General features: G+C 31.7%; 1 protein-coding gene across 2 annotated transcripts; it reads right to left on the reverse strand.

Moving 5' to 3' along the window:
• Nucleotides 1-1,302: 1,302 nt before the first annotated feature.
• Nucleotides 1,303-3,373, reverse strand: LOC124832428 (gibberellin-regulated protein 6-like). Of its 2 annotated transcripts, XM_088092208.1 has the most exons (5): nt 3,355-3,373; nt 3,119-3,215; nt 2,473-2,583; nt 2,025-2,058; nt 1,303-1,713 (listed from the first exon to the last, which is right to left on the reverse strand). In XM_088092208.1, exons 2-5 carry the CDS (start codon nt 3,185-3,187, stop codon nt 1,532-1,534), a joined length of 396 nt encoding a protein of 131 aa, XP_087948334.1. In that variant the 5' UTR covers nt 3,188-3,215; nt 3,355-3,373; the 3' UTR covers nt 1,303-1,531. The 2 variants fall into 2 exon arrangements, with proteins under 2 accessions (XP_087948334.1, XP_047162585.1); XM_047306629.2 differs by lacking the exon at nt 3,355-3,373 and having other exon boundaries at nt 3,119-3,276.
• Between the last annotated feature and the right edge of the window lie 7,479 nt (nt 3,374-10,852).

Consider the following 10,852-nt stretch of genomic DNA (forward strand, 5'->3'; position numbering starts at 1 on the left):
AAATTTTAATAAAAATATCAATATAACATTTATATAAAAATTAAAATGGATACGAGTAACTTTTCACTTTATTACTTGTGTAATTTAATATATTTATCAATATCATAACAAGTTTTAGCCTAGGAACCGGCTTTTTTTGTTATAAAATTGTGTTTCATTTATCATTTTGGTTTAAATTATTTATAATTTGTTTATATGATTATTTTATTTCTATTTTTGTATAGAGTTTAAATTTTAATCTAAATGTGGAATTTTTTTCTAAAAAAAAGTAAAAAATATTTGGAAAAGGAATTGTAAAAATACAAATTGACACATATACTATTTTTAATATTGTTTATATTGTACTCATGAAAACAACTTAATTACATCAACTTTTCATCCAAATCAAATTAAGATTAAAAAAAATTGGAGGACCAACCTACATTTTTTGTATCAGGAAACCAATAACTAATTCAACCTTAATTTTATTAACTTTATTTAAATTCTATTAATACTAATGGTTAATATTAATAGAATCAGTAATTATCATATGCATTTAACAATCAGTAATTATCATATGCATTTAACAATCAGTAATTATCATATGCATTTAATAAATAAAAAAGATTAACCTCTTTAATAAAGAAAGGATTAACATTAAGAATTTTAAATTTGTAAAGTAAAATCTAAATAATAAAGGCTTTCTTCACGGATATTACACATGTTATCTTTCATTTAATAAACACACCTGAAAATTATTACAAATAATTTTGAATTATCTCAATCATTAATGAAGTTCAAATAAAATTAAAAAAATTAAAATTTGTATACTATATTACACTAAAAAGGAAATATACTGGATTAAGCAGACTAATTTTCCTATAAAAATATTTAATTAACGTGGTTGCTATACATTAATTAAAATGTATAAAAAGTGAAAAAGCCATCTTTAACACCTTTATCATTACAGATTGAGAATATATGTATATATATTGTAAACAACTCTTTACAGAAACTATAATATAGTGGAGGCTTGGCCTTCGTTAAACGAGCTATAGATAAGCAAGTTTGTCTAGACATTCTTCACGCGTGAATAATACAGAATAAGCATAACGCAATAAATATATGTTTTTTAACTAACAACGTTCTGTATAATAATGCTAAGGAATAACATTCTACTTAAATTTTCGTAACCAGAAGACACACATTTGCATAGGGTATGTTTCTTGTGTCTTGTATACCTATTTCTAGCAAGGAATTTGACTACAAATTCAATGCAGAAGGTGTTCTGTCTTATTCGCTGAGGCAGAATGAGGCAGAACAAAGCACAAAGACAAACATTATTAAATTAAGGTAATGTGGTAGCTACATAAATACATGAAATTGTGGCAGCAACTAACTACAAAGGCATCAAGACACTGAAACTTTGTTCTGCATTCTAAAATGTCCAAACAACAGTTTAAGCTAATCTATCAAACACAGCCTTTTTGTTTAAAAGAAAGTAGTGAAGCCTCTAAACCAGAAACACAGTTAATTGATGAAATTTGAAGCTTCAGGGGCATTTGGGTCCTCCTCTTTTGGTCTTCCAGTTGTTGTAGCAAGGGCAAACCTGCTTGTTGCCATAAGTTCCAGGAGGCACACACAAGCACTTGGCACAGCACTTCTGGCAGAAAAACAGACACGGTTTCTTGTATTGCGTATTTGAACATCTAGCTGTGCAACGTGGTCCACATTCTGCAGTTTTTTGCATTCAAGAAATATCATCACTTTCCAAAAACAAATACACAAGAAAAAAATGGAAAAAGAGAGAGAGAGAGAGAGAGAGAAAAGGGAGAAGAAATAAGTGCTGAAAATTTATGTCAATCCAAGAAATTATACTTGGTAGAGAAGTGTTAAACTGATGAATGCAGCAAGTGAATTAACTTGCAGAACCTTGTATAACTTCACTGATCAATTCTCTTATTTTAAACTAGTAGTTATGAATTTGTGATGGAAGCAATTTTAACAACATAACTTGTCCTCTGTTGTCAGTAATTTAGTATTACCTTGTGGTTTAAGACTGCCTTCAGTGATTCCACGCTGCAACTCACAAACAATAAGTTAACATAAAAGGGAATTGAGAAACTTGTTGGAATAAAGATCAACATGTGGGTCACTCATGCAATCACTAAGATGTGAAGTTAACTGTTTTAGAAATGAAGATTTAAAGCTCAAGGGTATAATTTCCATGGAAATTAATGTGTGGAAGCCAAAAATATTGATATACTTTTAGTCTGATGAGAACCTCTTAATTAAATGATAGTAAAAAAGTTCCTTCCATTTACTTGTGATACAATGTTGTAACTGATTTGAAAGAGTTTCACAAAGGAAAGATTTCGTGACTCTAAGTAAGTTGATATTGCCATAAGATATAAGAGTGATGTGATTAATCCTTTCATAAATCGGAAACAGAAATTCTCATATTATAGCAAAAGAAGAAGAAGAAGAACTCACATTGGGAAAGTGTGTGGTGTTTTTGTTAGGCTGAGGAGGTGGAGCAAAGTGGGTGGTGTTCTTGTGAGGTTGTGGAGCTGGAGCTTCAACCGTGGACACAACAATCTCTGCCTGAAAGCATAATTATCAGAGTGTGTCACATAAATATAATTAGCATAGTCTATAATGCAGAAACACCTTCAACAAAAGAAAAAGTTGTTTATACACAGTAAAGAAATCGTGTATGATGATTTACACAAACTATGCATCAAAGCCAAACGTTATGAAAAAGCATGCTGGAGAAATCTAATGATAGAAGAGCAAATTAATCAACAAAGGACTTAAAGAAACAACATTGTATTGTTTATTACTTATAGTTATAGCTACTGCACTTGCACATAATTCCATTCCTTAAACTCGATCATTTTCTACTTTGTTGCCATCTCAGGTCAGAATAAACAAGACTAACAAACTAAATCAAGAACGGCATGACCATAAGCTAACTTCATCTAGAAACAATGAAGTGTACTATTGTGAGCAAAAAGTTAAAGAATTTCAGGTGGGAGTAACAATGCATAGCTTAAAAGTAACAGAGTAAGACTGCTAAAGCTGAGGTTGGAGTTTTCAGAAAATGAGAAACAGAACTATAGGATTTGCTTTGGCTTACATGGTTTTGTACAAGAAGAAGCAGCATTTGAACAAAGAAGAGCACAACGATGCTTAGCTTTCTTCCCATTGTTCAAAATGGACCTCACACAAAGAAACTGAGAGAAGAAGAAATAGTGAGGTATTCAGAAACTAGTAGTGACAAATGAGATTTTGAGTCCATTTTATAGATGAAATGAGGCACTAAATGTAATAAAATTATCTTTTTGTTTTAGATGGCAAAAGCAACACTCCGACCTTTGTTTTGCGAAAAAGACAATTGCATACTCTGCTTAGTCAAACACAATTACAAGCTCATCATTCCCTACCCTTTCCACGCCATCCATTTTGCTAGTTGAATCATTTATGAGTAGACACATATACGTATGATTTCCTTCTTTTAAAGGTTGTGCATATTAGAAAATGTGAAAGATCACATCAAAAAAATCATGATAGTCTTGAAGTTACTCTCTGACATTAAAATTGTGCAAGAAAAAAATGAATTATCAGCATGATACTGAATAACTTTAGACATTCTGACACAATGCTTTAAAACAGATGAACAAAACATGTTCAGTGTGGTTTTAATTGTCACCTTGAAACCGAACACACTACTAGTAGTTTAGCAAACCCTGTAATTTCTCAAATGAATGCACAAACAGGCTAGCAAATCCTAGTAAATTAAGTGCACGTATGTTTGAGTTTATTTTGGTGAAACAGTTACTTTAATTAGCAGCATTCTGAAAGAAAAATACTTTCTGTAAGCAACCCTTTTGCTAAACATGCATTTTCAGTCATTCCTTCATAAGTACAATAATTGCCATAAAATGACAACCGAAAATGTGGATGAACTCGTGACAAATGAAGAAAAGGGGTGAAAGATCAGAAAAGACCCTTTTAGTGCTGGTGAGTTAGTTCACAAAGAGGAGCCAAAACCTATAAACTAGGGGCTGATATGTTAAACAAAATGAAAAGAAAGAAAGAAAGCATGGTGAATAATTGCTGAATCTTACTACAAATTAAAACTAGGGGCTGATGCAGTTCTTTCATGTGAATGGTTAGAGTGAAAATGACATGTTGCCACCTCACATGTGCATCCCCATGTGATTTCCCAATGCAGTCTCAGAGTAACTAACTGAGAGTGTGACACAAGAACTAGGAAACACCGTACACTAACCTCTCACCCTTTCTCTGTCTTGTCCTTTATATAGACCTGCCACTATGAGAATCCTTTTCAGTAACAATACCATTCCCGTGAACTGGTTTATTCATTTCCTGTATTTTCTTTTTCACCCTTTGATCTTCAAGTTGTAGCAGTTTTTTTTCTGGTTTTTTGAGAAGTGTCCTTCACATTTTCTAGCAATCCTTTTCAGCCCTTGAATCACATCACATATCAAACAAATCTCGTGAAAATGTGGCGTTTTTTTGCAGTGGATAGAGATGTCTTGGTCTTAGTATGTCATTGGTGATACTATGTGGTCGCTTTTTATCACCGCTAGTAAAAAAAATCATTGCTTTGATTATGTTAGGTTAATTTAACTGTGTCGATGTTTTTTCTTTAAAAGGTAGATTTTGGAATAAACAATTTTGATTTGGTTCCCACATTAAAAGAATGGAGAATATTTCATAATTTTTGAAAATGATAGTTTTGATATTTTATATTAAATTAGTTAAGTTATAAAATGAATTAATGAATAAAGTTGTGGAGTTTTTAGAATGGGGTAGGATTTTTTATGCATAGAAAAGGGTGGGAAGTGTTAACCGTCCATGTGAACCAGTGAGAAAGAATGCAGGTTAGGTATTCAGTTTTTTCTGTTGGATTGAGCTCGTGAAGGAACATTTGTCTGTATTCAGCACACTTAAAGAGGTTTTTGTTAATTTTTGTCTATACTTCTCAACAACTGCTCTCCATTTCTAACTTTAAGATATGAGGATATGCTAAGTCTTGTAATACCCAAATCCAACTTATCAATTTTATTTTATAAATAATTTACTTCAGTGTTCTTTATTTTATATTAAACTTAATTAGTATTTTGTTTTTAGTGGGAAAAGTGAAAAAGGTGGTGAAGAGAAACAGAATGGGAAAAAGATGAAGAGTGAGAGAAAGGAGAAAAGGTTCATGAAATATTGAGAGAGAAAATAAAACAAAAATTATATTATAGTATATAAACTTTTTCATAAAATTACAATAGTAAAATTACATTTATGAAAATGAGTTAGAAAATAAAAATAATTATATAAAACATTATTAAAATAATTTTCTGCATGATAAAAAAATAACAAATAAAAATATGAAAAAAAAGTAAAAATTATCTAATGTGTGTTCTAAAAACAATTTCACACATCATTGAACAAAATTGTACAAAGGAAAAAAAATAATTAAGGGTATTATAAAATAAAAAGTATATTATAGATATGAGAAAACTTTCTAAATATCAAATTGGTTGAATTGTTAAGAGATATTGAAAATATTTTGAGAGAAACAAAAAGTTCTATACAAATGAAGCAAATATCAATGATGAAAGAGAATAAAGATAAGTTTTTTTTAAAATTATATAGTAAATCAAGGGTTTATGTCATTAAGTATTTAAAATTAAGAAAGAGAGAAACATTCTCATGTGTAAAAATAAATAAACAATAAATAAAAATACAAAAATGAGTAAAAATAATCAAATATGGAAAGTAAAAATCGTTTGATTTACTGAAATTCATAATACAATATTTGAACCTAACTATGCAAAGAAAAAAAATGTGTAATTGTAATAAGAAAAATGTGCAATTATAATAAGAGGGAAAGAACATGAAGATGTGAGTGGAATTTATGGATATAAAAAAGTCAGAAAATTAGAAGAAATGAGGAAAAAACGTGTAGCAAAATGAAACTACGATATATATATATATATATATATATATATATATATATATATATATATATATATATATATATATATATATATATATATATATATATATATATATATATATATATATATATATATATATATATATATATATATATATATATATATATAAATTATGGATATTTTAGTAATTTAAATGAACAGGGGTATTAGAACATAAACATAACATATATGTACATACTCATCCTCCTCCATGTACTTAGTTAAAAAAAAAAATCAAATAGTATCAATATTGTACCTAGTCAATATGGAAATTCTCCATCAAAACAGAGATAGATTCGAAGAATACTCATATAAAATTGTATAGAAATCTTTTATTGCATCCTAACAGTGTTTTCTCGATATTTTATGTCTTTGAATTCAATAATGAAACATCACCCTTCTTTTTCTTTGATGGGCATATGGAATTTTTTTCTCTAAAGCAAAATCCTTAACCTTAGGACAAAGTTGAATATAATCAAACTCTTTTTCCATAATATTTACAAAATATAAAACATTGATTATAAAAAAAAGGGTGTTGCTCCCTCCACCACGCCAAGTGCTCCTGCACATTCTCACTATTTTCTTTTATTCCAAAAATATCCTACACCTCCCCACTATCTTATTACAATGACTTTCCTTCACTGCTACGTGCGTAGGGCGGTATTGGCGCGGTAACACCAGCTGACACGGGAGATGGAGGTGTTGTACACAGCGGAGATGGCGAGGGAAAGGGTGTAGTGCATGGTGAAGGTCACTGACGAGGGAAATGGTGCAATGCGTGGTGAAGGTCACATGCGGCGGGAAGGTGGGAGGGGAAGTGTATGTGAGGGATTAGCATGAATTTGTGTTTGAGTTAGTAAAAGAACATGAATTTGTTTACTCTAAAAATATATAAAGGAATTAGCATAAGATTAGGAAGGCTTTCAAAGAGCTTAACTATTCGAATGAAATTTACTAGGAATCACAACCAACATCTTATATTCAAACTTTAATAAAGGGGTAAAGATATTAAGTTCTTTAAAAAGTATTCAAAGGTAAATTGATATCGTTTAATGAGAGCTTATTTTCATTATCACTATGAGCCAAGCACCGATATTACTACATATACTAAAAAGCTTGAGAAAACTCTTGATAGAGTATTTTAACATACACGAAGATGCATAAGAAGCAAACCTTACCCCTAAATACACATAAACTCCAGGAGGAAATCTATGTTTTCATTTATATTTAAGGTTTAATACATCATTTGATTCCTAGTTTTGGGGTTTTTGTTCAAAGTCATCCTACGTTTTAAAAAAGTTCAGTTAAGCCCCATATTTCGTTAAAAAATGTTCAAAATGATCCTTTTGGCTTATAGCGTTAAAAACATAACGTGCAGTTGCCTTCGTGGCCAAAACTGAATGAGGTGTAAAGTTTTTACAATACGTGGCACATATGATATATTTGAATGTGTAAATTTAAAAATAAAATATAATGGCTTTAGTTAGGTTTAACGAAATGAGTTAAATCAAATTACCCTTATCTAAGAATCCTATCGCGATTTCTAGGTTTAACAATCTGGTGAAATTGGTCTTGTAGTCATTGTGGCGTGGTGATTCCTTGAAGATGAAATTTGAAGAACGTACGTACGTGAGGTGAGTGTTGCTAACCCTAGCCTACTTACTTGATGTTCTTGTTGTTGGATTTGGGGGTTAGGGTTTGAGGTGGAAATAGAGGGTGGAGTGGAGGTGGAAAGTAATGGTGGAGAGGAAGTGGATGGTGGAGTGGAGGTGGACAAAGTGGTGGAAACTAATGGTGGAGAGCATGTGGATGGTGGAGTGGAGGTGGACAAAGATGGTGGATTGGAGGTGGAAACTAAGCCAGATATCTTTCATGTGTTTTTCGTTGATATCCATTTGAGACCAAAGTACACAATTTTAAATTGAAAAGGAGACCATATTGCACATTTTTTTACCAAATGGAAAACTAAATTTAACATTACATATAAACCCCTAAACGTAAATATTGAGCTTCACCTTCACATTACATGAACACCTACACCTGAACATTGGCCAGGAACTCCACCAATGTTACCACCAGCCCTTTTTCTCAATTATTGTTCAACGTTCTTCCTCCTCTTTGAATGAGTTTTTTCTGGTTGTGGGTGTTTGAGGTGAAGAAGACAACGATAGGGTGATGGTTGCCGAAATGTTGGGAGAGAGATGGGGTTTCTGATTTTTTGTGAATTGCGAATTAGCAATTAGGGTTTCTGATTTTGCACATGATTTTGTGAATTGTGAATTGAGATTCTGATTTTGAAAATTGGAATTGAGGCTTATGATTTTACACATGATTTTGCACAAACTCTAACCTTTTTCTTTTACTTAATAACTTCAACTTTTTAACATTTCCACGTACCTTGCCAACTCAATTCACCTCACATTGCCACACAATAAAAAACTGTACATATCATTAAGTTTTCACCAAGGAGGCAACTGCACCGTTATGTTTTAAACGCCATAAGCCAAAATAACTATTTTAAAACGTTTTTAACGAAATATGAGGTCTTACTGGACTTTTTTAAAAGGTAGGACGACTTTGAACAAAAAGCCCAAAACTAGGGACTAAATGATGTATTAAACCTATATTTAATGCTACTTAATCAGGTCGTTTCATTGGTTTCATGGGATGACTCACATCTTAGGTTAACCTTTACAAGGTTAGCCTTTACAATGACCAACTATGCATGAGGATAGACAGGCAAAACCATTACAACAATGGAAGCATGAAAAGGAGATATTTTCTCCACAATGTCTCCTTTTAAGGAAAAAGAACCAATAACTTTTGAAGAAGAACTTTTCTTCAATGTCTATGACATCCTACTAATAAGGACACTACCGTTATAAGATGAATCAGAAAACAAAAATTTGATGAAAAAGGTATACCTAAGTTCAACAAAGTAGGGATGACGACTAAAGAATGCAAACAAAGAAAATGATACACTTGTCAAAGTGCTTAAATGAATTTGAGAATAGAAGTATGAAGCAAAAGATTTAAATAACATACATTCAATGTGTTTTGGTAAAATGAAGTGGCCCAAATATCATGTTGTTTTGAAATCTTCATAACACTTCATTAATAATAATTGAAAATACGTTTATTTTCACATTACCAATAACTACAACCATTCAAGACATAAACATATAATGATTGTTTATAAATGTCAATCTTTTTTATATACATTATAGTCGTTACCTTTAAACAATAAAATAGAGGCTTAATAACCTCTTTGGTCCCCAGTTTTGTTGGATAATGTCAATTCAGTTCTCATTTTTAAAAGTGTTTGAAATATGTCCACATTTATAAAAATTTGCGCCAAATTTGTCCCTTCCGTTAAGTATAACGAAATGGAGTTAATGTGTTGATGATCTGGCACCAGTTATTGGAAACGTGTCAATAAATTGTTTTATGCGTGCTGATGTGCTCCTTAATTATAGAAGATAGGTCGGTCTGGTGGGTGGTCGACCACTCGGTCTGGTGGTCGGTCGACCTGGTGGGTGGTCGGCCACTCGGTCTGGTGGTCGGTCAGCCTCGTGGGTGGTCGGCGACACAATCCGGTGGTCGGTCAGCCTAGTGGGTGGTCGGCCCGGTGGTGCTAGGAGATCGTACGATATTCAGAAACGAAATCAAATTGTATAAAGCAAGTTGTATAAAAACAAAGTCAATAAAGCATAAACATTGACCTTCATTCAGGCACCAGACCGAGTGGTCGACCACCCACCAGGTCGACCGACCACCCACCAAGTCGACCAACCACCAGACCGAGTGGCCAACTAACAGATCGACCACCCACCAGGCCGACCTATTTTCTGTAATTAAGAAACACGTCAGCACGCACACAAGTAAATTATGACACTTAACCATTAACTACGGTCATATCATCACCCATTAACTTCGTTTAGTTATATTTAACAGAAGAGACTAATTTGACTCAAAATTTAAATATGAGGACCCATTTCAAACACTTTTAAAAAAAAGGAACTAAATTCACATTATCCAACGAAATTTGGAACAAAAAGGCTATTAAGCCTAAAATAAAACAATATATACATGTCAATCATATCAAACTGGTTTATTTTTAAAAAAAACTAATTGTTCTCCTATAAGTTTAAATAAGAGTTAGATATGTTTTTTATTCCTTAATTTAAAAAAAATGAAATTAGTTCATATTTGAAATTTGAAATTAATTTAGTTTCTTAAATTTAGAAATTTGTGGGTTTAATACGAAACAGGATTAAAAACTTTATGAACTATTTAACGGCATTCCTACCATACCATTTAATTTTTTACACATCATTATACACGTAAAAAGAAATAGGAAAGAAAGAAGAGAATAGAAATTTGTCAAGCAATTCCATAGGTATTTCTGTCTCATAGTTCTCTTATTACATTTTCATTGTCATCCCTTCGCCTATCACCAGGCTCCTCATCACTACATCATGAGCGTGTATCACCACCATCTTTACCATACCCTCCATTTTCCTCTCTTTTCCTAAATTCATCCACTCTATTATCCAGACTCAATATAATTTCACATTCTCCACCCCTGCAAGCGCACAAAAAACCGAAACAATTATATACAAACATAAAAATAATGTTGTCTGAATTCTTTTTATTCACTATTAATATTATTTAAAGTTCTTCTTTATTAGACGGATGGAGATCCTCCCTAAGTAACTCCTCAGCATTTCAACTATATCTCACAAACAAAAGAATCCACAAGCTAAAAAAGAAAACTTTACTTTTTCTAAATCTCGTCCAATAACAAAACCTCCCTTAAGAACACCCTGATTGATTTTAACCATGAGATTAAT

This window comes from Vigna umbellata, chromosome 5, assembly GCF_029865625.1.
Source record: "Vigna umbellata cultivar VRB3 chromosome 5, Vumbellata_1.0, whole genome shotgun sequence".
In the NCBI taxonomy this organism is placed as follows: domain Eukaryota; kingdom Viridiplantae; phylum Streptophyta; class Magnoliopsida; order Fabales; family Fabaceae; genus Vigna; species Vigna umbellata.

Excerpts from the sequence above, each read along its gene's own strand:
- LOC124832428 (XM_088092208.1), bottom strand. The coding sequence starts at position 3,187 with ATGGGAAGAAAGCTAAGCATCGTTGTGCTCTTCTTTGTTCAAATGCTG. Across the intron at positions 2,584-3,118 it reads TTCTTCTTGTACAAAACCAT|GCAGAGATTGTTGTGTCCAC; the intron begins GTAAGCCAAAGC and ends TTATGCTTTCAG. Across the intron at positions 2,059-2,472 it reads ACACCACACACTTTCCCAAT|CGTGGAATCACTGAAGGCAG; the intron begins GTGAGTTCTTCT and ends TGTGAGTTGCAG.